Source organism: Charadrius vociferus, unplaced genomic scaffold (assembly GCF_000708025.1).
Source record: "Charadrius vociferus isolate BGI_N301 unplaced genomic scaffold, ASM70802v2 scaffold101, whole genome shotgun sequence".
Classification (NCBI taxonomy): Eukaryota; Metazoa; Chordata; class Aves; order Charadriiformes; family Charadriidae; genus Charadrius; species Charadrius vociferus.
In genome coordinates, this window is record NW_009646941.1 from 2,527,845 (window position 1) to 2,554,351 (window position 26,507).

At 38.4% G+C, this 26,507-nt stretch overlaps 1 protein-coding gene across 1 annotated transcript in view; it reads right to left on the bottom strand.

Moving 5' to 3' along the window:
• Positions 1-10,956: 10,956 nt before the first annotated feature.
• ICE1 (interactor of little elongator complex ELL subunit 1) overlaps positions 10,957-26,507 on the bottom strand; it is a 36,305-nt gene continuing 20,754 nt past the window's right edge. The window contains exons 13-19 of the mRNA XM_009895047.1: positions 21,458-26,197; positions 19,568-19,736; positions 16,340-16,500; positions 14,499-14,689; positions 12,918-13,024; positions 12,193-12,291; positions 10,957-11,321 (exon numbers count right to left, since the gene is read on the bottom strand). Of these exons, the coding sequence (XP_009893349.1) occupies positions 11,140-11,321; positions 12,193-12,291; positions 12,918-13,024; positions 14,499-14,689; positions 16,340-16,500; positions 19,568-19,736; positions 21,458-26,197 (5,649 nt within the window). The 3' untranslated portion in view covers positions 10,957-11,139. The remainder of the gene's footprint in view (positions 11,322-12,192; positions 12,292-12,917; positions 13,025-14,498; positions 14,690-16,339; positions 16,501-19,567; positions 19,737-21,457; positions 26,198-26,507) is intronic.

A 26,507-nucleotide genomic window follows, 5' to 3' on the forward strand; every position in this document is an offset into this window, starting at 1 on the left:
GGTTCCTCCTGATGTATAGAAGGAAAGAGAGCAAGTGGTTATGCCGTCATCAATGAAGAAGAAAAAGCAGTAATTGAAGAAGGAGAATTACCAGCAAACTGGTCAGCCCAGAGTTGTGAACTATACGCTCTGAAGAGAGCTTTAGATTATCTTCAAGGAAAAGAAGGCACTATCTATACGGACTCGAAGAATGCATATAGAATAGTGCATACCTTTAGAAAAATTTGGAAAGAGAGGGGACTAATAAATTCCTGAGAGAAGGGGCTAATACATAAAAAAAACCCTAATCACTGAAGTATTAGAAGCATTGATGAAACCGAATGAAATTGCTATCGTTCACATAAAAGGACATTAGAAGGGGACATCTTTCGAAACACAAGGAAACCGATTAGCAGATGAGCGGGCAAAAGTGGCAGCACAGAAAGGACCAATAACCGTATTACCTTTAATACTGACGTAAGAGCCCCCAAAGCAGATTCCAAAAAAGAAAAAGATTAATTAAAAAATAGATGGAACAGAAACTTGGAAAGGCATTTAGTTACTCCCAGATGGGAGACAAATGCTGAATAAAGCTTTAGCTAGAGAAGTACATGAACACAGCTGTAACAGAGCACCCACTGGGAAACTCCAACTTTACGTGACCAATTTTTGAGGAATTGTAGGTGTATAAAAATATATACAGTAGCTAAACAGTTGGTAGATTGGTGTTTAATCTGTCAGAAAGTAAACAAAAAGGTAATGAGAAAACAGGTAAGCGGTGGGAGAGACCTAAGTTCTAGTCCAACCCCCCTGCCAGAGCAGGGTCACCTACAACAGGTTGCACAGGATGTCATGCAGGCAGGTTTTGAATGTCTCCAGAGTTGGAGACTTTACCACCTCTCTGGGCAGCCTGTTCCAGTGCTCCACTATCCTCAAAGTAAAGAAGTTCCTCCTCATGTTAAGATGGAACTTCCTATGTTCGAGTTTGTGCCCGTTACCCCTTGTTTTATCACTGGGCACCACTGAAAAAAGACTGTTCCCATCCACCTGGCACCCTCCCTTTAAGTATTTGTATGTATTAATAAGATCCCCCCTCAATCTTCTTTTCTGTAGACTAAAAAGACCGAAGTCCCTCAGCCTTTCCTCATATGAGAGGTGTTCTAATCCCCTAATCATCTTTGTAGCCCTTTGCTGGAGCTTCTCCAGCAGTTCCCTGTCCTTCTTGAACCAGGGAGCCCAGAACTGGACACAATACTCCAGATGCGGCCTCACCAGGGCAGAGTAGATGGGGAGGACAACCTCTCTCGACCTGCTGGCCACATCCTTTTTGATGCATCCCAGGATGCCATTGGCCTTCTTGGCCACAAGGGCACAAGGGAATTAAATGGCCTAGTCTTCTCTACACTACAGGTACACGTGTTTTTTCCCCACCTTGTTAGATGAATTAATGTTTAACAGAAATGTGTCACAAATGCCTGCAAAACTGCAATGGTTTAGGCTTTCCTGCTTGTCAATCTTGTCTGCCTCCTCTGCATTCTACCAGATGGATGTCAACAGAGCACTTTTTGGGGAATGGTGAGCATTTCCTTTCTGGAGTACTTAGGGTGGGAAGAACATGTAGGCTGTTTGCCTAACTCCACCATCTTATTCCTTAAGCATCAAACTAGGAAGCATTTTTAAAGCAGCCAAGCCTAAAGTACAGATGGCTTCACAAAAAGGAGAACAGAATGAGATGTTTCCAATTCTGTTCCCAGTCAGAGGGATAGAAGTTAGCACTGCAAAACTTTGTTTTAGATTTGCCTAGATAGTTATGCTGTAGATCTTCATTGTATTTGACAATGAAACTTCTTTAGAATTACTTAGAGCTTCTAAGAAATTAATCTGCTGAATCATATTACCTATATTTGTCATCCGTTTAGAAAAAGGTGTTTGATGCTTAAGCACTGTGATAGAGCATACATGCTATACAGAGCTAATTAAAAAGGACTAGGTAATCAGGGAAGAGACACAGTACAGTAATTTTTTATAAATGTACTTTTAAAAATTTCCTTAGGCACCGTATTGGAAGCAGGCAAAGGAATATGTATGTTCAGGTAATATCTACACTCTGTTCATACTTCGTATTTCAGTGAGTCATCTATATGCACACAATTGCAAAATAAGAAACAAGTCAAGCTACACATAATGAACTTGCTAAAACATTAAAACAAGATAAGAAAATAAATGGAAAGTACCTCAGTGATGTGGCGTTTCTAGTGAATTTTCAAACGTTTCATTTCGATTTGAATATTCTAGGTTAGCCCCTCCTCTCATTCCTGAGGGTTTTATATATTTGCTATTACTTATATAGCTCCTTTCTAAACTGATATCATGAACACTGATCAGTCATTTCCACTGTGAATTAATTTTTTTTTTCCCCTGCTGGGAATGGGGCAATTCCCACTGAGGTCAAATAACCACAACCTTTGTTTCTGTGTTTCAAAAGCGATGATTTTATATGTTTTTCCCTAACCTTAACAATAACCCTAAACCCCTATTCCTCAGCCAAACTCTTACCCTTTTAAACCTAACACCTAACCCAAACTCATAGAATCATAGAATTGTTATGGTTGCAAAAGACCTTTAAGATCATTGAGTCGAACCGTTAACCTAACACTGTCAAGTTACTACTAAGCGATGTCCCTCAGCACTACATCTACACGTCTTTTAAATATCTCCAGGGATGGCGACTCAACTACTTCCCTGGGCAGCCTGTTCCAATGATTGATAACCCTTTCAGCGAATAAATTTTTCCTAATGTCCAATCTAAACCTTCCCTGGCACAACTTGAGGCCGTTTCCTCTTGTCCTATCGCCTATTACCTGAGAGATGAAACCAACTGCCACCTCACTACAACCTCCTTTCAGGTAGTTGTAGAGAGGGATAAGGTCTCCCCTCAGCCTCCTTTTCTCCAGGCTAAACAACCCCAGTTCCCTCAGCCACTCCTCATAAGACTTGTTCTCTAGACCCCTCACCAGCCTTGTTGGCCTTCTCTGGACACATTCCAGAACCTCAGTCTCTTGTAGTGGGGGGCCTAAAACTGAACACAGTATTTGAGGTGTAGCCTCACTAGTGCAGAGTACAGTGGGACAATCACTTTCCTAGTCCTGCTGGCCACGCTATTCCTGATACAGGCCAGGACGCTGTTGGCCTTCTTGGTCAGCTGGGCACACTGCTGTCTCATATTCAGCTGGCTCTCCACCAACACCCCCAGGTCCCTTTCTGCCGTGCAGCTTTCCAGCCACTCTTCACCATGCCTGTATAGGGCCATCCTACCCTCAAGCAGATATACCCTCCTTCCCAACTTGATGTCGTCTGTAAACTTACTGAGGGTGCACTCAATCCCCTTGTCCAGATCATTGGCAAAGATATTAAAGAGAAATGGCACCGGTACTGAGCCCTGGAGAACACCACTTGTGACGGGCCATCAGCTGCATTTAACTCCATTCCCCACACCCCTTTGAGTCCAGCCATCCAGACAGTATTTCTCCCAGCAAAGAGTATACCCATCCAAGCCATGAGCAGCCAGTTTCTCCAGGAGAAAGGTGTGGGAAACGGTGTCAAAAGCTGTACTAAAGTCTAGGTAGACAACATCCACAGTCTCTCCTTCATCCACTAAGCGGGTCATCTGGTCATAGAAGGAGATCAGGTTAATGAAGCCGGACCTGCCTTTCATGAATCCATGCTGACTCAGCCTGATCACCTGGTTATCCCGTACATGCCATGTGATGGCACTCAAGATGATCTGCTCCATAACCTTTTCTGGCTGCTTCCAGCCCTCCTTGTCAATGGATGTCACATTTGCTACCCTCCAGTCAACTAGAATCTCCCTGGTTAGCCAGGACTGCTGTTAAATGATGAAAAGTGACTTGGTGAGCACTTCTGCCAGCTCCATAGACTTGTGTGCATCTAAATGGTGTAGTGGCTCGCTAACTATTTCCCCTTGGATTATAAGCTCAAACTATAGAAGAGAATCCTAGAATGGTTTGGGTTGGAAGGGACCTCTAAGAATCATCTAATTCCAACCCCCCTGCAATGGGCAGAGCCATCTTTCACTAGGCCAGGTTGCTCAAAGCCTCGTCCAACCTGACCTTGAAAACTTCCAATGATGAGGCATCCACAACTTCTCTGTTGACCTGTTCCAGTTTCTCACCACCCTTATAATAAAGAATTTCTTCCTTATATCCAGTTTAAATCTACTGTCTTTCAGTTTAAAACCATTGGCCCTTCACCTGTTACTACAGGTCCTAACAAAAAGTCCCTCTTCATCTTTCTTATAAGCCCCCTTCATATATTGAAAGGACACAATAAGGTCTCCCCAGAGCCTTCTCTTCTCCAGACTGAACAGCCCCAACTCTCTCAGCCTTTCTTCGTAGCAAGTGCACCAGCCCTCTTCTCATCTTCATTGCCCTCCTCTGGACCCTCTCCAACTGGTCCATGCCTTTCTTGAGCTGAGGACCCCAGAGCTGGATGCAGAACTGCGGGTGGGGTCTCACAAGAGCAGAGGGAGAGGGAATCACCTCCTTCAACCTGCTGGCCACACTTTTTTAATGCACCCTAGGATGTGATTGGCTTTCTGAGCTGCAAGCGCACATTGCCAGCTCATACCCAGTTTGTCACCCACCAGTATCATTGAGGCCTTCTCCACAGGGCTGCTCTCAATCTATTCATCCTGCAGTCTGCATTGATGTGGGGATCGCCCACACTCAGATGCACTTGGCTTAAAACAAAAGTATTAGGACGTACACACATTTACAACATATATAAACAGCTTTGTGAAGGAGCCTGATATGGCAGAGCAGTGTCTGCCACAGCAGGAAGCTTTGTCATAGCAGATGTACCCCTCTGCTCCTGATGAACCTGCAGCACCACCCATGCATCTCCTCAGCCCATGCCACTCTCACTTGTGACATTGCTGTATCCTTGGCCAACATTTAGGCCTAGCGAGTCCTGCTGCCACACAGTTACCTGGTGTGACTGAAAACAATTTATCCCACAGTGTTTGCTTGGTTAATGTATTTTTCCCTTTTTTTTTTTTTATTATTTATATAATAAATGAACTATGCATGTACATGAAATTACAAGTTCGGTGTTTTTCTGCCTGTCTAAATAACTTAAAGAATACTTGTTCAGGGAAGAAGGCATTCACACTGCTTAACTGCGGGAATATGACTTAGCTTGCTTGATGGAGAGATAAAGAAAACGAAAGAAAAATCTGAGTATGTCAACTCAGAGAACTGGAAGGGCAAGCATAACACCACAGAAGAGGAACAGATACTAGGAAGGGCCCTTTCTCTGTGTAATAGTTTTCCTTTCCACATTAATTTGAATTATTAGTGGGTATTATTGTAACTGGTCTAATACCCTAACTAGACTAAACTAACAGGGCATTCTTAGTTCCATATACATCCCCTTTGTCCCAACAAGAGTTCGAGTGTTGAAAGTGGACGCTGAATGAAACACACCATATACACTTTGTTTTAAAGTTATTAGTGAAAATTCCTATCTTAAGTGGTGCTTTGAGCAAGAAATTTAAACATGGAAATAAATAAAAAGTGGCAAATAAATGAATGAATCACAACCTGCATTTTCTTATTGATGAAGTAAGAGAACTCCAAGCTTTATTTTCTATCATCTTATACACAAAACTGAAATTGAAATAGTTTTGAATATATGGACAATCACAAGAAACTGTTTTGAGTTAAATAATTTTACCTAAAACAAGTTGTGTGTATTTTATTAAAATAACATTATCTTTAAAGTCCTCAGGGAGGCAGTGCTTACTCGCCTTTGTACCTTCACGGCTAAGTCATTCCCATTCATTTTCAATTCATGGACCTTGTCTATACGCTGCCTACATGCTGTTTTACTTTTGGGCTTTAATATCGAGTGAATCACATAAGAACTCTGGGGGGGAAATCCTACCAGCTTGCAGAAGAACCCTCCCAAATCAGAAAATAATATGCCAGATCTACAGACAGGCTGATATCCTAAGAGGCATCTGTCTCCATATTTGTGCTCATGTTTGTTATAAAGAAGGGGTATATGGAGGTCTAAAGAGACTCAGAACTTTATTTCCATATGTAGGGATCTTGTCTTCAGGCAGAGATTCGCTGTTGGGCCAGTATTCCAGCAGTATTATGAAGCTGCCTACTAATGTCACACTACCATTGAAGCAGCGAGCAATAACAAAATCTCAGAAGAGCCCTAAATGAACACTATACATTTTTGTATACTGTATACATTTTGCATGCTGAGATTTAACAAACAAAACCAAAACAAACAGGTTATTGCCTGTGCAATCAATAGAGAATCCACCATCATCGACAGCCCTCTGGAGCCAGGCTTATGGCTGTACATGAAGTCCAAGGAGACAGGTTGCGCCAAATATTGAGCTGTCTCCTACCTGATGCTTAAACCATGTCAGAATTCATTCTGTCCAAGTGAAAGCATACAAAAAAAATGCAGGTTTTATTTAGAAAGCCCAGGCCATTTTCAACAGCAGACTTTTAGATATTTCCAGCATGATGTGGCAGCTCAAGGAATGTGAGCCATCTAAAACTAAAATTTAAAATAACCAGAAAGAGTCCATTTGTGTAAATATCTCCCTTATTTTCTTTCTAACTCTCATTAAGTTCTTATTTGCTTCATTAAGCTCCAGAATGGTTTTTAAAAAAATTAAATTTAAAAAGTGCAAAAAGTAATTTCAGAAAGTGAGTTTTATTAAGTTGAGTGCAATCGATGGGCTCAGAACACCCAAAAGCATTAACATTTCATGGAGCTATAAACATGGAACTTGAACAATTAAACATGGTTCAGAATTTTGCAGATGGAGACCTCAGCCTACTTGGTCCAATAACAGTGTCATTACAGAGCCTGTCTCTGAAGAAACCCTTCTCTCTAATTTGACAGTCTTTTGATAGTAGTCTCTGACTTCTTGAAGAGAAAAGTTAGCTAGGATGGGAAGAATGTGAAGCTGTATGGTGATATTCTAAACTGATAAAACCACCGTATTGCAGCTCCTTGGGAACAAATCTTCAGGTTCTCTCATTGGTTTCCATTCATATGTGCAATTTCATCAGTTAAAACTGAGGGTAGAGCATGTAATTTCATTAGCCATTTCAAACTGGAAAACTTGTAACTGCTTTGGCCATTTTAAAGTGTCTGTTTCAGCAATCCTTTTTGTTCAAAACAGGCAGGTGAAAGCAGAAGCTAGGAAAGGCAATACATCAGTTTTAGAGGGTTTGATAAAATAACTAGAGCTTAAACATCTAGAGTGCAGATGCTTCTCTTTTATGAGGACAAACCAAGAACTAATTCACACCGGAAAAGATTTGCTACTATACCTAGACAGGTAGAATCATCCCAGAAAATACCCTAGTGGTGTAACAGGCCAACAAAAAATGGTAGCATAGCTCAAAGATGCTGCTTTTTGTAGAAAAATCGTTTCTAAAAGGTCCAAAATTAGTCTTAAAAATTAGTGTTAAAAATGTCCAAAATTAGTATTCCAGCAAGGGATAGTTGTATGACTGAGCATACAGTGGAATACTACTGCCAATACAGCATGCTAGGATACAGACACTCAGAAGACAACTTTTAGTATAAAGGCAGCTATACAAATAAAATAAAGACATATGATTTTTCCTCAAATAACTTATTCCAGCATCCTCTTCATCTACACACAAATGGACATAAAGTTAAACTGCTCCCCAATGTTTGACAGGTTTCTTTTCCTGGAGTAAATATGTGTCTACCAGGGATTTTTGAAATACCTGATAATACAGCTATGAAGTCAGAAGCCTATAGTACATAATTGTTGTAATAAATAAACGACTGGACATATTTACTGTCGTCTATATTTGGGCAGGGAGAAGTGCTAGAGCTGAGTATTTTAACCTGAGATCAATTTTGACAGCTAGCATTTTGCCTCAAAGGGCCCTAGAGTGCTGACATTAATTTTTTAGCAGTTTAGGTGGCTTTTCATGTCTTAGTTTAGGAATATGAGAAGGCATGAGAAGTCAAAACTTGAACATTCTCTGATACACAGTTTGGGACAGGATGCACCGTCAATGTTTGTGTGAAAGCACAAGAAAGCAAAAATCTGCAAATTATCATAGAAAATCTCTGGTTTAATGGATAGTATTTTACACAAAATAGGATTTTAGTATTCGGAACATGTATCTGGATGAGAAATGTACTTATGCAATTTCTGATTAATGAGAATTATACAGATAAAGTTTTCCATATGGTGAAATCACTATACTTTCTTCATTTATTTATGGACATTAACATTTTACAGTTCCTTCAATACTTTAAATTTGACACAGTGTGTGGGACGTACAAGTATTATTTTTATACGGGTGATTAGTATGTAACAGAAGCAAACACCTTCAGGTATTAATGATTATGATTTTGCTTATTCAAATGCAGTTTGGACAGTAGAGAGTAACAACAGAATTAAAATCAGGCTCACATTCCGGCACACACAAAAAAATTATTCTTACAGTCATATTAGCAGAACAGAAGATTTTTTTTTTAAATGGCTTTGTGGGTTTTTTGGGGTTTTTTTTGTTTCCAAATTAGTATAGCTGTAGATTTTTGGTCTTGGAAAGCTCAGATATTTCCCCTGCAAATTTCATACACTTCAAATGTCAGTGTTATAAAAACTGTAAAAACGATGAATTTCTGTTTGCTGTCAAGATTTTAGGGTTGGAATGTTTATGCATTGAAACATCTGTGATCCTTCTCCCATGTTGTTCCTTTCTTTGTTTCCTTTTACTTGATCTATTTCCCTTTCTTTTTCTTCACCAGATTTATAATCAATACTTTTATTGTTAGCCTTTGCTTACTTTTGTCTTTCTTCCACTCCAGATAGTCTGTGCTCATTTTAATGCAAAAAAGATTAAGTAAAGGCTATACATAAAATCCCCATAGCCCTCACAATCACCAAAATGCCCAGTATCCCCCAAAATGCCCATCATACACCTTCAACCTGGGGCAAATTAATTTTTACAGATCCTTACTGCAAGCCTTCATGATAGACATCTGTAGCAGTGCCTGTTGTGCACAGGTATTACCAATACTACTAGACATCTTTCATTGACCTAATTGGCTGTGTTAAACTCACTTAGGTCAATTTGTCATATGTCCAGAATGCTAGCAGCAATATCTGCCACTGAAATCAATGGACATTTTGCTCTGCATGGTTTCACTTCAGAGGAAAGAACCTCTCAGAGGGCTAGGAGATTGCATTGGTAGTCAGGCTCTAAACAGGCACAAAAATCACAATGCATATCAACCCCTCCTCTTTGCACCAGAGCTGACCATGCCAGCAGCACTGGCACCAGAAATGAAGGCAGAGTTGAATGCCCCAGACTACAGTACTTGCATAAAGCTGGAAAATGGCTAAGGGCCAAAGCAGCACCAAAGAAAAATCAACAGTAATGTAATCAAAGCCATCACATCACTGGTGCTGGCAGAAATCAGTCTCATGAAGTTTTGCCTCAGGTGTGGCTGGAAGGAATAGAACTGCAGAAAGGGGATGACACGTTTCTTTAATGAGCAACTCAGCATGCTGCAGAACAAAACCTCCAGGAAACACAAGATCTGTCTACAAAAGCTGAGAGCCTGCAGCTCATGCAGCAACTCAGAAACTGTTGAGAGGATCAGGAAACACAACTTGACCCTCAGGTGCCAAAAAGATTTACAAGAACCAGATAAAGTGCTTGCTGCAACTGAAAGATACTGAACTGACTAAAGACAAACCTGAAAGCATAGATGTACCTGCAAGGACACATAGATGTACCTGCAAGGACACATAGATGTACCTGCAAGGACACATAGATGTACCTGCAAGGACACATAGATGTACCTGCAAGGACACATAGATGTACCTGCAAGGACACAACATGTAGGAGAAAGAATTAGGTGTAAACTGTATGTTGTCCAATTCACTCTGAGTTAAAGATTTCATTATCCAAGCTCACAGCTGGCTTCAGCAGACTAAAAGCCTTCTGACCTTTTTATGATCAAAAGAAAAAGCAAAAAGAATGACACCACATCAAAGTTCTAGCAGTGTGTAGGTCCCACTAGAATGAGAATATGCATTAGCAAAACTCACCCCTTCATATGGTTATTATCTGGGGGTGAAAATAGAAGTTTTCAATCGATTTTTAAAACTACCTCCCCAGCCTCCAAGGCACACCATAAAATTCCAGAGAGATGCAATAAACCCTCTTTCCAGTGGCCAGAACTGCAGTGTTATGGGCAGTTCATTCAGTGACATGACCTCATAGGTAATCTCCTCCTGCCCCGCAAAGTAGTATTTATATAAGCCAGAAACAACAGTTCATTCTGTGTTATTTAAAAACACCATCAAGAACACAATGGTGTCTGCTTCTTTTATTATGAAAGATACAAAACCAGAGTGTAGTGAAGCTATCATTGGAAACATGAACTTTTTTTGAACCAACTTTCTATTTACATACACAAAATTCCCCAAGTGGAACAATATCAAATGTGAGACACATTATCAGAATATACCATATATACAAGTTCATAGATTTTATACCTCTGTTACTCTATACACGATTGTTACACAAAAAGTCAATTCCTACCTGTCTCACACAAATATTTTAAATTAAGCTTATGAGACTACTCAAGAAAAATAAAGCAGAATCCAGGCAAAGTTCTGCTATCTGAACGGTTACTTTATAAACATAGTACAAAGTAACAGAGCCAGGTTTTCAGCCAGGCTTAATCTTGTGTTGTGTCAAATAGCCCATATTCCAAATTGCTGGACGTTGGAAACTATTGCTGATTTTCACTGACATCAAACCAGAGATATCTCAGGAATCAAAGACACACTGGTTTTCAGATCACTGATCAGTTATTACAAAAAGCAAGTCTTTGGGTTTTTTTGTTTTTTAAAAAACTCTTCCTTTAAACAGAAAAGCCAAATAAAAAAAAAACTTGATCTTGCTTTGTGTGATCAGACATTCTGTTAAAAAAAAATAAAATACAAGAGGACACACCACTTTGTTGCTTTTTTTAAACTGGAGCCAGTTACTGCTTTCTAAAATAAGGCACTTATTCCTTTAAATCAGTCCAGTTCCCTAGATTTTACTTTAGCTCCATTTCACACAGAGAAGCGACTTCAGCTATGCCACTTGTGACAGCAAAAGGGATGTTGTTAAGAACTGTTGCTCTCCAAGCATGGATGGCCTCAACAATACCTTCTGGATTGCTGGAACCCAAGTCACACAGTGAATATATGGCTGCCAGCTGCACACCCCAGGGAACACCTGCAAAAAGTTAACACAATCAGCTCACAGAAACTTTAATATGCAACAGTGGTTTTTGGAAACCTGAATCTAAAGAAACTATTAGTTCAAGAATTGGAATTGAAACACATCAACAACTGGGATGCCTAAAACCAGAAAGAAGACAACCTGCACACAAATTCCAGAACATGTCATTTTATACTACATTTTCCAGTTTTCTGAATTCAGCAGGTTTTCAGTATTCAAAGGGCATAAAAGATTTGAGCATCTAGTGGTTTTACTCTAATTAAGATTTTATGAAAACAGTCAGTTTTATAGAGTCTGAAACAGACACAAACATATGCCACTTGGAAGAACACAAGATAGCAAGGAAGAGAAACTATACAAGTGGTTCAAAACAGCTCCCTAACATCAATCAAATGCAAAATGTACTTAACAACCAGAATAACTCAGCAATATAGATCTCTGCTGCCCTAATTGCTTCTGTTTGTCTCAGTCAGGAATTTGGACTATCTCCCAATACAACAATCTTGCTAGTAGCAAGCTTCAGCATGAGCTGCTCAGGTAACAAATTAGCTATTACTGCTCAAGTTAAGATCACCCTTTAATTTCGCTGAGGCAGCTGATATGCTGTTCCACGAAGCAGTGTAATTTCAGGGTGGCTAAAACTATCTCAGTGTTCTTTGTGTCAAACAGAAAGTAATACAAATGCTTCATTAACTGTGGAAGAGAAAGGGACTAAAACTGAAAACTGTTTGCACTGTTATGCACTAACACAAAACTGCAAGGCCAGGCTGTTTTGGCATATGTTTTTTAATTTGTGTGTTCTGTTTACATTGGCAAAACTTCACTTTGCAGATGTTACACTAAAGTTCATTTAAATAAACATTACCTTCCTCTTTCGCATGCTGTACAAACAGTCCAATTACAGAACTGATATTCTTCACTGCAGCAAGATATCCTTCCTTCAAACCTATTTGGCCCAACCGACCTGAAAGAAAAAAAGGTTACTATGTATCTGACGTTTAGACAGTCAACTGCCTAATTGTTCAGACTTACTGGTTGTCTGTTGAAGTATGAACAGAAAATGCAAATTTCAATTACAATAATTAGTCATTCTTGTTACCATGTTGTCTTGAGGACAACTGTTGTCCTATTCCTTTTGTGACTAAAGACCCCAAAGCATTTTACATCAGACTGAGACAACCTCCCACAGGTTTACAATTTGTAAGTGTACAACTCTCAAGGAATGCAATTTCTGTTTAACAAACAATATTACACAGCCTACATACTGAAAATATATACTGAAACCCAAAGTTTATCTAATTTACCTTAAATGCCATCTAGGTCCCAAATAAATGAATCTGACTTAAAATTGCTGGAAGAGGTATTAGGAGTATATGCTTTCCACTAGCTGCCAAAAAGAAAATATCTGCACAGCAGTGTAAAAGTTTGGCTTTTAAGGTGAAAATATTTGAAGAAAGTAAAAAAAAAAAATAATCAAGATGCCAAAAAAATGCAAAAATACATCCATTCTCTTTCCAGGCAGGTGGACGCTTTCAAAGGACATACTTACACAACAAAGCAGAAGCCCAACCAAGAATTTAGATTACTTACCAATTAGCCTGAGTGTCAATGCTATACCACTATCAGGAATGGATTGAGCAGTCTCATGCCCCTTTCTCTTCTTTACCCATTTATCCATAGAAGGCCAAAGCACTTTGCTGTGAAAGACAAATGAATTTGAAAATCTGCTTGAGGAGGTAGTAGAATACTTATACAGTAATAAACGTAAATGGTTCCCTCTGTTTAACATATATTTCCATAGCTCGACTTGCATCTTTAGTTCACCTTCTAGGAAAACTCGTAATAATCCAAGCATCCACAAATCTGAGTAAGAGAAAGAAGGTTTTAAACACAACAATCAAAGCTAACTTTGTGGAGGAATCTTTCACATTCAGAACAGAATTCCTTTTCATCACAGTACTTCTGTTCATCTTGCATCATTTCCCTGTAAGATTCTGCATCTTGACTTAAAAGTCAAGAACTTACTCCACTAACTTCATAGATGTATATGAAATCAGTTTACTTTCAAATGTCATGCTGAGATGTTATGCAAGCTTCTTGTATGACTGAAAATTCACAGTTTGCATGTTACAAGTAGGATTTGATGCTTTTTTTAAAACCTGAAAGGATCTGAAACAAGACTTTTTTAATCTTTAAAATGATGCTAATAGGCCTAGTTACCTAGTATCAGCACAACTCCACACAGACAATCAACTCTATGACTTTAGTTAACATGACATACCTTTCACTAAAGCTAATTTGTATTAATTTTAAAAGTATTTCTCTAAAAATAACTTCTTTACTATTTGAAAGCATGGGACTTGTATAAAAGACTTGATGATGATTCCAAGTTATTTGCATTGACTTTATATTCAATGATTACACTGTCATAGTTAAACAAATGATATTTTTGGAGATTCTACTAGGTTATGTAATATCTACATAGAAAACAGGGGCTGTCAGATCAGTGCAGGTATCAAAGAACAGTCTATATATCAATATGAAGTCTTTCAAACCAAGTTAAGCATGGTACCAGTCTGTGCACTGGATTATAGTGTTCAAAGAAAATTTAAGACATTGAATCTAAGTATTATAATGATTCTAGAATTAAAATCAGACTGAAATCAGGATAGTACACTAATGAGCATGGTTACATTTCACTTCCAACACTGAAGGAGTGCTAGTTACACATCGAAAGTTCCACCCTCATTTTCTAGTGATGGGGGGGAGGGGAGGGAGGAAATTCAACAATTAAGTTCAGAGGAAGACAATCAACCATTTTGTTTTGTTGACAAACAATCCATCTCAAAATCTTTCACAATTTTCCACATATAGCTATTTTAAAAGCAATTCTTTATTAGAAAGGTTCACAAACAGGGTTAATTTCTTGGACCAGTACCATAAAATCCTACATTTCATCATTGATCACTCATTCTATATTAAAATAAGGCACACAAATACAGTAGTCTAGGTCTCATCAGGTTAAAATGCCCTCATTTTTAAGTATCTATGCAACGTTTTATTATGTTAAGAGCTAAGTCATAATGTCTTAAATTTGGAAAAAAACCCAAACAAACCAACCCCCAAAACAAACCACAAAAAAACCCACACAAGAAATACTTGCCACAATACCTTATAACATTGTCATGTGTCCAATCCCACTTCAGGCGAGAGCAGAGTAAATCAACAGCAAATATGTACTGCCAAGCATCTTCACTCAGATCTTCTCCATATTGCTCACTCAGTTGAAATTCTACTTTTGGACATGACTGCATTTCTAAAAGCAGGTTTGAGACCATAATACCAGCATCTAAAGAGGAACTCTGTAATTTTAGAAGGTGATTATCTTAATGCATGAAAAATTACCAACCCAGAACCATACTCTTTACATATATTTGATCCTAACTGTCCACAGCATCTTACACCATAAATTCAACTTTGGGTTTGACTTAACACAAAGAGTACATAAACTAAAATCTTCAAGTACTCAGTATTTTTTCTTGATGCTGTTACTAAAAGAAGAGTTTGAGGGGAAAAAAAACCCAACAAAACAACAAAAACCACAAACCCTACACTCACGCTCCTCTTTCCTACAATTTTAAGATTTTTGTTTCTCTCAATGAAGCTTTAAGGTCAGAAGAGTGTTTTCCAGTGCAAGAAGATTACACTAATGCTGCTCACTTTCTAAGTTTTGGGAGTTTTTAAATGATTTTCTGATGCTGAAATTTGTTACTGTTTATTGTTCATTAGGAGCTAATTTCCACGCAAGTACTTTCGATAGTTGAGGTAGTAGTAACTGAAAACATGTCATGTGAAAAAAATCTGCTAATTAAATAGCTACGGCAAACAAGGAAATTTAAAAACAAATATCCTTTGAATATCTGAAGTATTAAAGAAAAAGTCTAGTGGATGCTCAGCATATCTTCTATATAATTGGCAAGTTATGCAATGGTGCAAGTCACTAAAATTGCATACTAAAGAAAAAAATAAAATTATCTTTCTTTTTCGAGTTGGTACTAGACCTAAAGGAGATGCTGATAGCAGTAAGCCCACCTGCAGTCCCCAAGGCAGTTGTGGAGAAGCATGTTAGGAAAGGAAATAGATGAGCTATGAATCAAGATGATTTTGTTCACTTGATATTTACAGAACTATAGTACTTCCAACCAAGCATGCCTGGCATAAATATTTGGTTTTCAAAACTACCAGGGCCCTAGCCTGCAAGCAAACACACAAGCCTGTTATACAAACGCCTTCTCCAGCAGGAACGTACCTCAGGCTTTCCATCTGCATGATGTAAATTTGCTCCTACTGATGACATCAAGTGTGTCCCAACTTCTCTTTTTTGCAACATCCGTTTCAGGATGGTACTATGTGCCTGCTGAAAACTCACTGTAATTAAATGACTTGCCCAACGGCTCAAAGACTTGACGTCAAATCTCAAAAGCCCTTAGGTCTGTAACATTGGTCATCCTTCTTCTGCCATCATGGCAGTTTTGTACTGATCGTGCCAACTGCTTATGGAATTAATTGGCTGATTTTTTTTTGGTGCTAAATGGGTATATACAGTCAGCCTTACAGAAAAATAATGAGTAAAAAGAGACAAGCTCATCTTGAAAATAACTGCAATAAATAATTACACAGAGAACTATGACAGACAGACAAGCCCAATACATATTTAAAAATCCCAACAAAACAAAAGAAAAAACACTTAATCCAAGAACACTCCAGTCAAAGTTTAAAACCAATGTTTACTTTTAATGTTTAATAGAGGGATTAGTATTTAATAGGAAAACCAAGAAAAGTTATGTGTTCTAGTAAAAATCTAGACAACCACAGGAAAAAGGCCTGAAGCAGCATGAGATTCACAGGGTATCTTTATACCCTTCATCAGAAGTAAGCTGCTTGATTTGATTCAGACAGCAAAGCAACCAATGCAGACAAGAGCTGATAGTGACAATAAAAGCAGACATTACCTGTTCCCAGTTGAGATAAGCACTCAAACAGGCCAACATCTCATTGGTTGCACTCTGCCTGACAACTAATTGCACAGCTTTGTTAATTGCACCTTGGAAGACAAATATGTCAGACCATACACTTGTGATAAATAAAATAAGTTTTTCTGAGTCTGGAAAGTCTAAGGAAGAAAAAGACAGAACAAAGTAAGTTTTTAATATTTAAAAACAAAAAATATATACTCAGGCATTAAAAGCTAGTACACTCTTCAGCAAGATAACTAGGAAAGAAGTCATAGAAGTCACGTAACAACTGCAGTCCAGGGAAGGGGAGTCATGCTAGCACATCTCAGTCTCAAGACTAAATAAGGAAAAAAAAGACTCAAAAAAACCCAAAACCCAACTCAATACACATTCCCCCTCAAGCCACCGTAATTTCAATCTTGTTTTTAAGGGGGGGGTAAGGCTTCACTGGACTTTGCTATGTAACAACACTGCAAAAGGACCTTTGCTTTTGCATTTTTAGATTAGTGTCCCTTCATCCCTCTTACTGCACTTTAGTTCACTAAGGACAGTGGTCTTGGAGCACTGAAACTGGATTCTTTTAGGATGAAATAAAACTGGAAGATGCCCTCCAGAAGCCTACCTAATACAGTCCAGTCACAAATGAGCAGTATGATCACTGGATCAAACCAGAGCTAGTCCATAAGATAAAAAAATAATCCTGAGATGCATAATAATGTGAAAATCGGGTCTTCAGTACAAATCCATAGTACTTGCTAACACCCTGCACCCACACACCTATGAAATCCACAGGAAAAAAAAACAACAACCAACTTTGCAAAAAATTTTCATACAATTCAAATAGGAAATCTGATATTGCTCAGCAATTTTTCCAGACTTTATCAGGGAAATTATACATTATACAAGTTGTGAGTGAGCATATATGAATGATGCATGTCATGTATTTCCACAGACACAAAAAAGTGTTGTACTGATAAAACTGAAGAAATGTCATTCATTATGTTAATTCAGAACAAGTATCTGACAACTATATATGCAGAACTATACAAATAAGAGAGGACGGATTTCCAGGCCATCAAAGGGAAGCTAACAGACTCTTCTGAACACCAAAGCAGAGATCTTCAAGGCAAAATATTAAAATAAAACATGAGCGTGTAGACTGCAAGCAATAAAAAGTACATTGGAATAAACAAGAAGTAGATATCACTTTCACACTCTTGTGTGAAATAGCACTATCTATAAAAAGCTGCAAAAACCAATGAAAACTGAAAAGCTAAATGTGTCTTCCCTCTTCACTTCAGCACTATTTCTGCATTTTTAGAAAGATTTTAAGAACTAGAGAGCATAGGAAAATACATCAAATCAGGACGCTCTAAGGGATTCACTGAGCATAATGAATGTACAGAGTTCCATCCAATGTCTTGGATGGATCTTCTCTACTCTGAGGCCGCTCATCACATAAGAATGAACTTTTTTTGTCAGAACAAGGACTATTACTAAACTAGAATTATCTACATGCTGCAACTTGAATTGCCTGCCCATGAATTTGGAACACTTAAAAGACTCACTCAGTGGTGAGTAAGAGTTAAAGGGGCATCAAAAGAAAAAAAGGAAAAAAAAAAAGGAGGGGAACAGAGGAGGGGTAAAAGAAAAAATAACCAGAGAAAGGTAACATTTATTTTATAGTCATTTAAGGCAGAACACTTGAAAGGAGAACAGAACAGAAAAGGATGGACAAGAAGTCAAGAGAACAGATGTTTACTGACTGTTTATAGTCAATTTGGCAATTGTGTAGCTGGCACATAGCTCACAATTGTGTTGCCATAATTCTGATGGGAATTAATATGTGAGACTACATGAAAGAAAACCCTGAAATGAATCCATTGTAATCAAATCAAAATAAACAAATTTTAAAACAAACAACCCTTAAGATGTGTTTACAACTGTTCACACTCAAAAGACAACAATAAAACCACAGAACTCCCTCAACAGGAATTTATGCAATTTAAAGTATAGAACAGAAAAATCATTCAACAAAAATCTGCATAACTACTGAAATTTGGATCTTACCAGAAAAAGGAAAAAAAGGGGAACATTTAATATTTGCAAGAGCCCACAAAAAGACAAAGTACCATGGTACAGGAAAATAAAAGGCTTAATTGTTTAATTTAGACTAAGAAAAAAGATCTGACAAGTAATAGTTTCTGACATGGTGCAGTATTAAAACTAGTAACATGAAAAAAGTGAAAGGTGAGTTATGATGGACTGAAAGACACAGAAACAGATAAGAAACCAGGAATTCCAAAGAGAACCAAAGCAAAATAAAAAAAAAAACCAAACAAAGATATCCCAACTCAACAACAGCAAAAATTTAACAATATTAACAAATTAATATCACAATCCTTAATAAGATTTAAAAAAAAAAAAAAGACAGGGATGTTGTATGGAAGATAACCACTAACTGTGGCAATCAAAAGTTGTACCATTTTCCTCCTCATTGCTCGCAAGTTTTATTTTATTTTAATTTGAAACACAGATATCAGTATACTGTTTTGAGCCCTGGATGGCTCAGTATTTTCAACCTAAGTCAAGTCCTTCCAGAACCAAGATACATAAATACAGTCACTGTACTAAACTGAGTATTACTTTTGTTACTGGGAAGAAAAGAGAGGGGGGGGAGAGGAAAGGAACCAAAATGAAAAAAGCTCTCAACGAAGCAAGACTTTGGATAATGGGAAATAATAAAACTTTAAGGAGGACATGTTGTACAAATGCACTGGTTTTGATCAAGGTATTGTCCAACTCCTGGCACTATTTTAAGCCAATACATGTTTTTAAATCACATTTGCTTTATGAATCAGTGCTTACTTAGTTAAAATAAGAAAATACTAATAAGCAAAAAGTACAAAATTTCCTGTAATCACATTATCATTTAGGGGCAAAAATAAAAGCACACGGAATTGTAAATTAAATATTTCTTTGGAAAAATGAGTAGACTACCAGGATACCAGGTCATCACCGAACTGAGACACAGATGTAGAGGAACTGTGAGAAGGTAAATTTCTTCTAGAACAGTGTGAACTTCTACACTACAGAAAAAAGTTTTATGGAAAATGTCCCTTTCACAGGGACAGGGATTTGTTTTTACAAACATAATCATTCTGGAACACTACAGCAAAGACACACAACATAGTTAAGATACAAGACCACCAAGCCATACTACACCTTCTTTAAGTATGCTATAGCAGAAAAGGCGGGCTCTTTCCAAATCTCCCAACTGTCGACAAATTCCTATATAGACTCGACATAGAGCCTGATTGAAATTGTAATTTGTGGCATTCTTCTGAGCCTTGAGTTTATTGAGAATAACATGCAGCAAGGACTCTGCTAAATGCTATAAGGCACAAAAAATACAGTTAGACTATTATATACTTGAGACTATTTGATAACATCATAGTAGTATGACAAATGACAACCACGACACAAGTAAAAAGAACTATTGTATTTGCAAGAATACTGTTTGCATACATATAAAAGAGTACTTAGAGGCAAGCAGCCAAAGAAAAAAAAAACCCAAAACCCCACAGTTGAGGAGCAACTTCCCAGAATAAACATGCCTTAAACAGTTGCAGGCTAGGATTACCATTCTTTAAATATAAATTGTTAAGATATGTGACTAAAAACTATCTTCCTTAAACAAAAAGTGAGGAGAGAAATAACGACAGGTAGAGGAACCCAAATAACCTAATCAGAGCAAATGGAACACCCTGACTTGGCTACTTCCACAGCTGTCACAGAAGGACCAGCAGCCCATTGCCCACATGGGAAACTTACTAGATTAGTTAACACCAGTCGCTCCCAGATCACTTTACATGCTGCAGGAGGTGGGGAGGGCTGTTACTGTCTACAGTAACATGGGACTCAGTATGAGATGCAAGGAAGAAGAACATTGTGATTGTGTAAGACTTCCTATAGTATGTTTAGAGGGAAGGCTCAAAGTGGGGAGTAGAATGAGAGGCTTAGGAGCCAGTTGCTGGAGAGGCCACAGGTTTAGACTGGGTAACTGCAGACACCAGGGATTCTGAGTGTTGGCTTCATGAGGAACCAGAAGGTCCAAGCCAGCTACTTGAAAGACCAGGGGTCTGAGGGTCAGATGCAAGTAAGGCCATAGGTCTGGATGAGCTACTGGTCTGTGTCTGTAACTCTGTCAGTGCATTAGACAAGTGGGGAGGAGTCACCTACTAGATATACTGAGTGTCTAATGTTAGCTACTTGAGGGATCCATACTGTCTGCATATATATGTATGTATTTTCCACTACCAGGCTTTCACCCTGATCAGCCAGAGAAGGAAACAAGATTAGGTGCCTATTGTGTGCCTGTTAGGAGTATGTACTTGGCCTTGCTACTGGCCGGACTGGAAACATAAAGCTGCCACAGCCTTGCTTCTATGAAGTTACCAGATTTGGCAACTCCTAACACAGATGACCTGAGAACTTAGTGGCAATGTCTGTGGAGAACTTAATTGCGTTCAAGAACTGAAACAGGGCAAAATGCTGCCATGCATCAGCTGGTGAATTGCTCTGCTGCAGACTACAAATTATCTATAAGAAAGACAGCAATTAAAGTGAACTTTTTCAACACTAAGCAAGTTCTGAGAAACAAACTAATGCAAGATTTTTTGCAATAAAATTCATTTGAACAACCTAATACAGAATAACAAAGGTAAACATGGTATGAAAAGGTATGTCACTATTGTATATACAATGCAGTTTATCTTATTTAATTGAAAAAATAATCAAATTTCACACTTTTAGAGGAACTCCTACAATTGTTAATGCTATCCACTACAAAAAATGGTGTAAAAATAAAGTGGTTTATGCATACATCAGGAAAGTGAACGTATTTATAAATGCAGCTTTGCACCATTAAACAGTAATTTCTTGTGAAGTTCTGTATTTTCTGACGTTATCCAAGTTTAGACGTCCGATAACCTTGTGATACTACACTTTGGCACTGCGGATTGCCTCAACAATTGAGAATTCAAATACTACATAATTTTTTTATCTGCACAGAAGCCATTATTAGAACACAAAATTAAAAACTATGTTACTTACCTTGTTTTTTATACCAAATTCATAGACAACTTCTTTCTCTTCATCTCTCATTATTGGAATCTTTGAGATATTGCCGACATACACGTGACCTTTAATAACTGGTAACAAGTCAAAACAGGACTCAGCAATTTTCTTCAATGCCAATGAAACTTTCTGGCAGTCAGGATCAATAACCTTCTTTCCTAGTAGTGATGCTTCTAAACCGGAACTGTGTGCTGAATCACTGATTTCACAGTTTTTGTCATGGAAAGCCTTCTGCATTTCAGAAACTGTATTTTCAGTATATCCAACAGCAGCAATATCATTGGGCTCCAGCTTTGGTGGTTCACTGTCCAACCTCAATCTCTTTGCACTTCTTGGCATAGATATTGGCAATAGCGTCCGTTTTTCAAGATGATTTGATGAGTCTGAAAGCAATTGCTGAATTTGCACATCTTTGTCTTGATCTTTGCTACTATCAGATTTCAAATTGCTCCCAGTTTTAACAAAAGCAGTTGATGTAGATGCAAGTGCTTTGAAACCACCTATTTGAGCCACAGGTCCCGGCAAACTTTGGCTGTCTGAAAAAGCACATCGGTTAAGCTGAATATTGCCTTTCAGAATGTTTAGTGTCCTTGCCCTTGCAGACAGCTCTGGATACATAGTGTCCAATATTTTCACAGAGTTCTCCTGAGAAGCGCCTGGAGCAGCATTATCGGCTGCAAACAGAGGAAATCTTCCTGGGACAGGAAGCGCATGCTTTGGAATGGAAGTACAAAATTTCAAAGGTGAGGAGCGAATCCTTCTACCTACTGCCATTTCTGAGGGTGAAGGAGGAGAAAATAAAAGAGCAGATTTTACTGTTGGAGTATCTGTTAATGGAGACATGAGAGGAGGAACAGGAGTTTCACGTAGTGGGGATATCAGGTCATCAAGAGGAGAAAGCAGAGAGGATCGACCATTAGAAGACATCACTGGGGATACGGTACGTGGAGCTTTTGGAGGAGTAGCAATCAAAGGCAGTAACAAGGGGGGCAGAGGAGGACCCATCTCTTCCCTAATTTTATTTATAGTCTCACATGAGCATTTTGTTGGCATAGAAATATCAGCATTCGCAAGAACTGGCTGAGCTGGTTTAACTTCGAGAGCCTTTGTTTTTCTTTTACCTTGAAACAGTCTCTTTGATAGCTTGGCATGCATTACTTGGGCAGCTGTCTTGGTTGAAACAGTCAAGACTTCAGATGGTTCTTGCTCTTTGCATTTCGATTTATTGCTCCTTTTGCTAGCAACATCCCTACAAGACTCTGACTCCAACATACATAGCTTCTCAAATACTGGGTTTTGTGGCTCAGAAAGCTGCTTAACTGTCTGACAACTGCACTCTACATCAGATAGGGCTGGATTTGGAAGATGCTTGACAAAAATTTTTTTTCTACTGCTACCATCTAGGATAATATCAATGTTGTTTTCTCCTGTGTTGCAAGAAGTGCAAGTTTGATTATATTCTTCAAACACCGAGACCCCCATATGAACACCGTGTGGTAGACTTTGCTCCACATTTGACTGAGGCTTGTCAGAATAATTTTCTTCTACACAATTGCCAAGTGAGAACATTCTTGTATGTAATTTGTTGTTTTTTACAGCCAGTCTGCAAGTTTCTGAGAATCTGTTTAACATCTGGCATAGTGGTAACCTATTTTTTGAAGCATTTGGCATCACACAGCTTTCTTTTGATGTCCCAATTTTTAACAGACTTTCCTCACTGTCATCAATGCATCCAGCTCTGTTAGAATCTACAATGCATTCATTAGCACCCTCAGTATTTTCAGATGTTACTAATATACGCTCTCTTTTCCAAGAGGCTAAGTCTTTAGGACAATCCTCCCCAACCACACATGACAACTCATTTGCAGTATCTGGAGAGGTGTTTGTTTCATAGTGTATATCGGTATCCACCAAAGCATCTGCTTTTAGGTGACTAACTGTCAAAGTATTTCCTGGGTGCCTTGTTGAATGAAGTTCACATACTTTGTAATCAGCATCAACAACTGCACCAGTTTCCAGAGCACCCACTGCAATTCTCTTAGAAGTTCTCAGTTTCTTTCTGATCATGGGAACACAGTGAGAACATTTCACATACCTAACTTTTTGTATAGAACAGCCTTTATCTTCAGATTCATTGCTCTGCTCTGGCATATCAAAATCATTTTTAGACCTTTTTATGGCATTTTTCCCAGATGCCTCAAGACTATTCAATTCTTTGTTTTCTTCCCCAGCTGCTAGTAAACCAGTTCTTGAAGGATCTGTTCGAACCTCGCACGTGGAAGTCTTGCATCCTGATTCTTGACAATCAAATTTTTGAAGAAAAAAAGTATTATTACAGGAGTTTGCATCCAGGATCTGTGACTTAACAGATGTATGAGGTTCTTTATCTACTGGCTGCTCCTTCTCATCTGGAATTTTGACTTCATTTTTGTGTGCGTATTCACTCTCAGGGCAGTCCAGTTCCTTGCACATGTTGTCTTTTTCAGCAGACAGGATCTCAGCACCTTCTTCCAAGCTTTCTGAAGAAGAGTTAAATGCACTATCCATAACACATTTTTTATCTCCTTTGTTTTCCCATGTATGGGAAAAAGCACCCTTTTCTGTGAAATTAGTTTCAACAAAACCGACGACTTTCTGAAGACTGAAATTTAGTTCAGGAGGCATTGTGGATTCCAAGCCAATTCTCACTTGCACAGAAGAATCTGTTTTTTCAGTATTTATACAGCCCATCTCCAAGTCCCCTTGAGTAGAAAAAGCTGACCCACTATTGAAATCCATTTCTGAAGTAGGCTGGCAGATGATCTCTGAAATATTATTTTTCTTCACAACATTCTCTTCCCAGTTAAATGAGCTGGAACAAGTCTCAGTCACTAATTCCTTGCTTTGTTTATTTAATTCCCCTTTTATTTCATCGCATTTAACATTTTCAGTTACCAAGAACTGATTCAGAGGTTTTACACACTGTGCCTGAGAAGTAAGATTATTTTCTGCTAAGACAGATTCAATGGTATCCACTCCTTCTAACAGCTCACTGCTTTCATCTCCAAAATCTTCTGGATTAACTTTGAATTCAGTCTCTTGAGATTCAAACACTCTAAAGCTTTGAGTTTTGGACAACCCACGTTCTAATGTACTACACAGGTTTTCAGGTTGTTTTATTTCACCTTTTATTTCTGTAAAATCTAAACCAGAGGTTTCACACTTAGCTACACTGCTTTCTGCATCAATAACACATGCTGTCTTTGGTAGTCCAAGTATACTTTTCAAGTGTGACTTCCCTTGCGATAAATTACTACCATTTTCTTCTTGGTGTGGTTTGCCTTTTAAATATTCTCCTTCCTTTATATCTACTAATTTTCCATTTTCTGCACTATTGAGTAGCTCTGATGATTCAGCTATTTCTAGAACACTTTCTCTGTTAAATTTCATGGCTAGTTCAATAGTCTCAGGTCTGGCTACATTCATGTCTTCAATTTTGAGTTGTTCATCATCTTTTGGAAAGGCTGACAAAGCAGTCCTCTCCATACCTACATTTTTGCCTATGTCATCCACAGACAATGGATTTCTGATTCCTTCAATAGCAGATACAGGTAGGTAATGTCTAGAGACTTTACCAGTCCATGGTTCGCATTCTCTGTCCACTTCATCTTGCACTGTTTGCACACATTGTTTCTCCAGTGTCTCTTCACTGTCACGTTTTACTTCAGAGCACTGCAAGTATGCAGAGATCTCAACAGCTCCAGTGTCAGCCTCAGCCTCCCCATCACACTGTATCATTAGGTCTTTAGGAGACTCCACTTCACAGCAGGATTTTGAACTACTGGAATCAGACAATACATTTTCAGAAAGCTCTCTCTCATTATTTGCCTCTGCACAGAGTCCTTTCATCTGTATTGGAGCTATTATTTCCTCTCCAATTATCACTTGTTTTATGTTTTCCCCTATATCACTTCCCTTATTAGTTACTTTGATTACATTTTTTGATTCATTTTCAACCACTTCATTCTGTACCAACACAGATTTCTCCTCAGAATCTTCACTTTGAAGCACAATGCATTGCTCAGGTGGCAAACGAGTAACATTTTGTGGAACTGATACTGCCGTAGGAGTTTCTCTCTCTCCTGATAATCCAACTCTTTCTGTTTTCATTAATTCACCATGCTTTTCATGTGTACCCTCATAATCAACAGCTCTGATTAAGACTGTATGCTCCTCTGTTCGCTCTACCTCATTACATTTTTCCATCTGATTCTGAGGCTTCAAACTGTGTAACAAAAAATCAGCTGGAGAACCTCCCTCTACACTCTGTGTGTCCACACTATCTCCTTTCTGTTCTTCGATGGATTCCAATTTATGATGTGCTGCTGCTTCATTTAGTTCTCTCTTCTCAGTTTCCATATTCTCAGAATTCTCCTCCAAACAATCTTTGTTAGTTTCCATGTTTGTAATTAACGTAGCAGCTTCAACATCTCTCTCCTCCTGGATTGACATCTTTGGACCACTATGAACATTCTTTTCATTCCAACTCAGGTTATGTGAGACTCCTGCATCAAGACCATGCTCACATGATTTACTCTGTCTGTTACACTCCTCATTGAGGCTGAATACGTTACAACTCTGAGGCTGAACTTGGTCATCTTGTAAAATATCCTCCACTGCAGAAGCACTACAATCAGCTTCATCGCTGGAACCTGTGACTTCTCCAAACAATATATCCTTTAATGAAAAACAGAAAGTTAATATTCCAAAACCTAGTACGAGTATCTATTATAGATACATATCTATATACCAGATACTATACTAGTATCTATTTCTCTAAACAAATACACCGGTGGCCCTGACATGCAGTGTTTTGAGAGATTAAGGCTGATCAACAGATTTACATCCTTCTCCATTATTGTTCTTCCTGGCAAATGGAAAGTAACTCTGTGAAAAGTCAGACTCCTTTATCTACCCTACTTGCATTCTATGATTACTGGAAAACAGTATTCGAGTAGGTTCCCTTTGACTCTCAAGCTGTGGAATT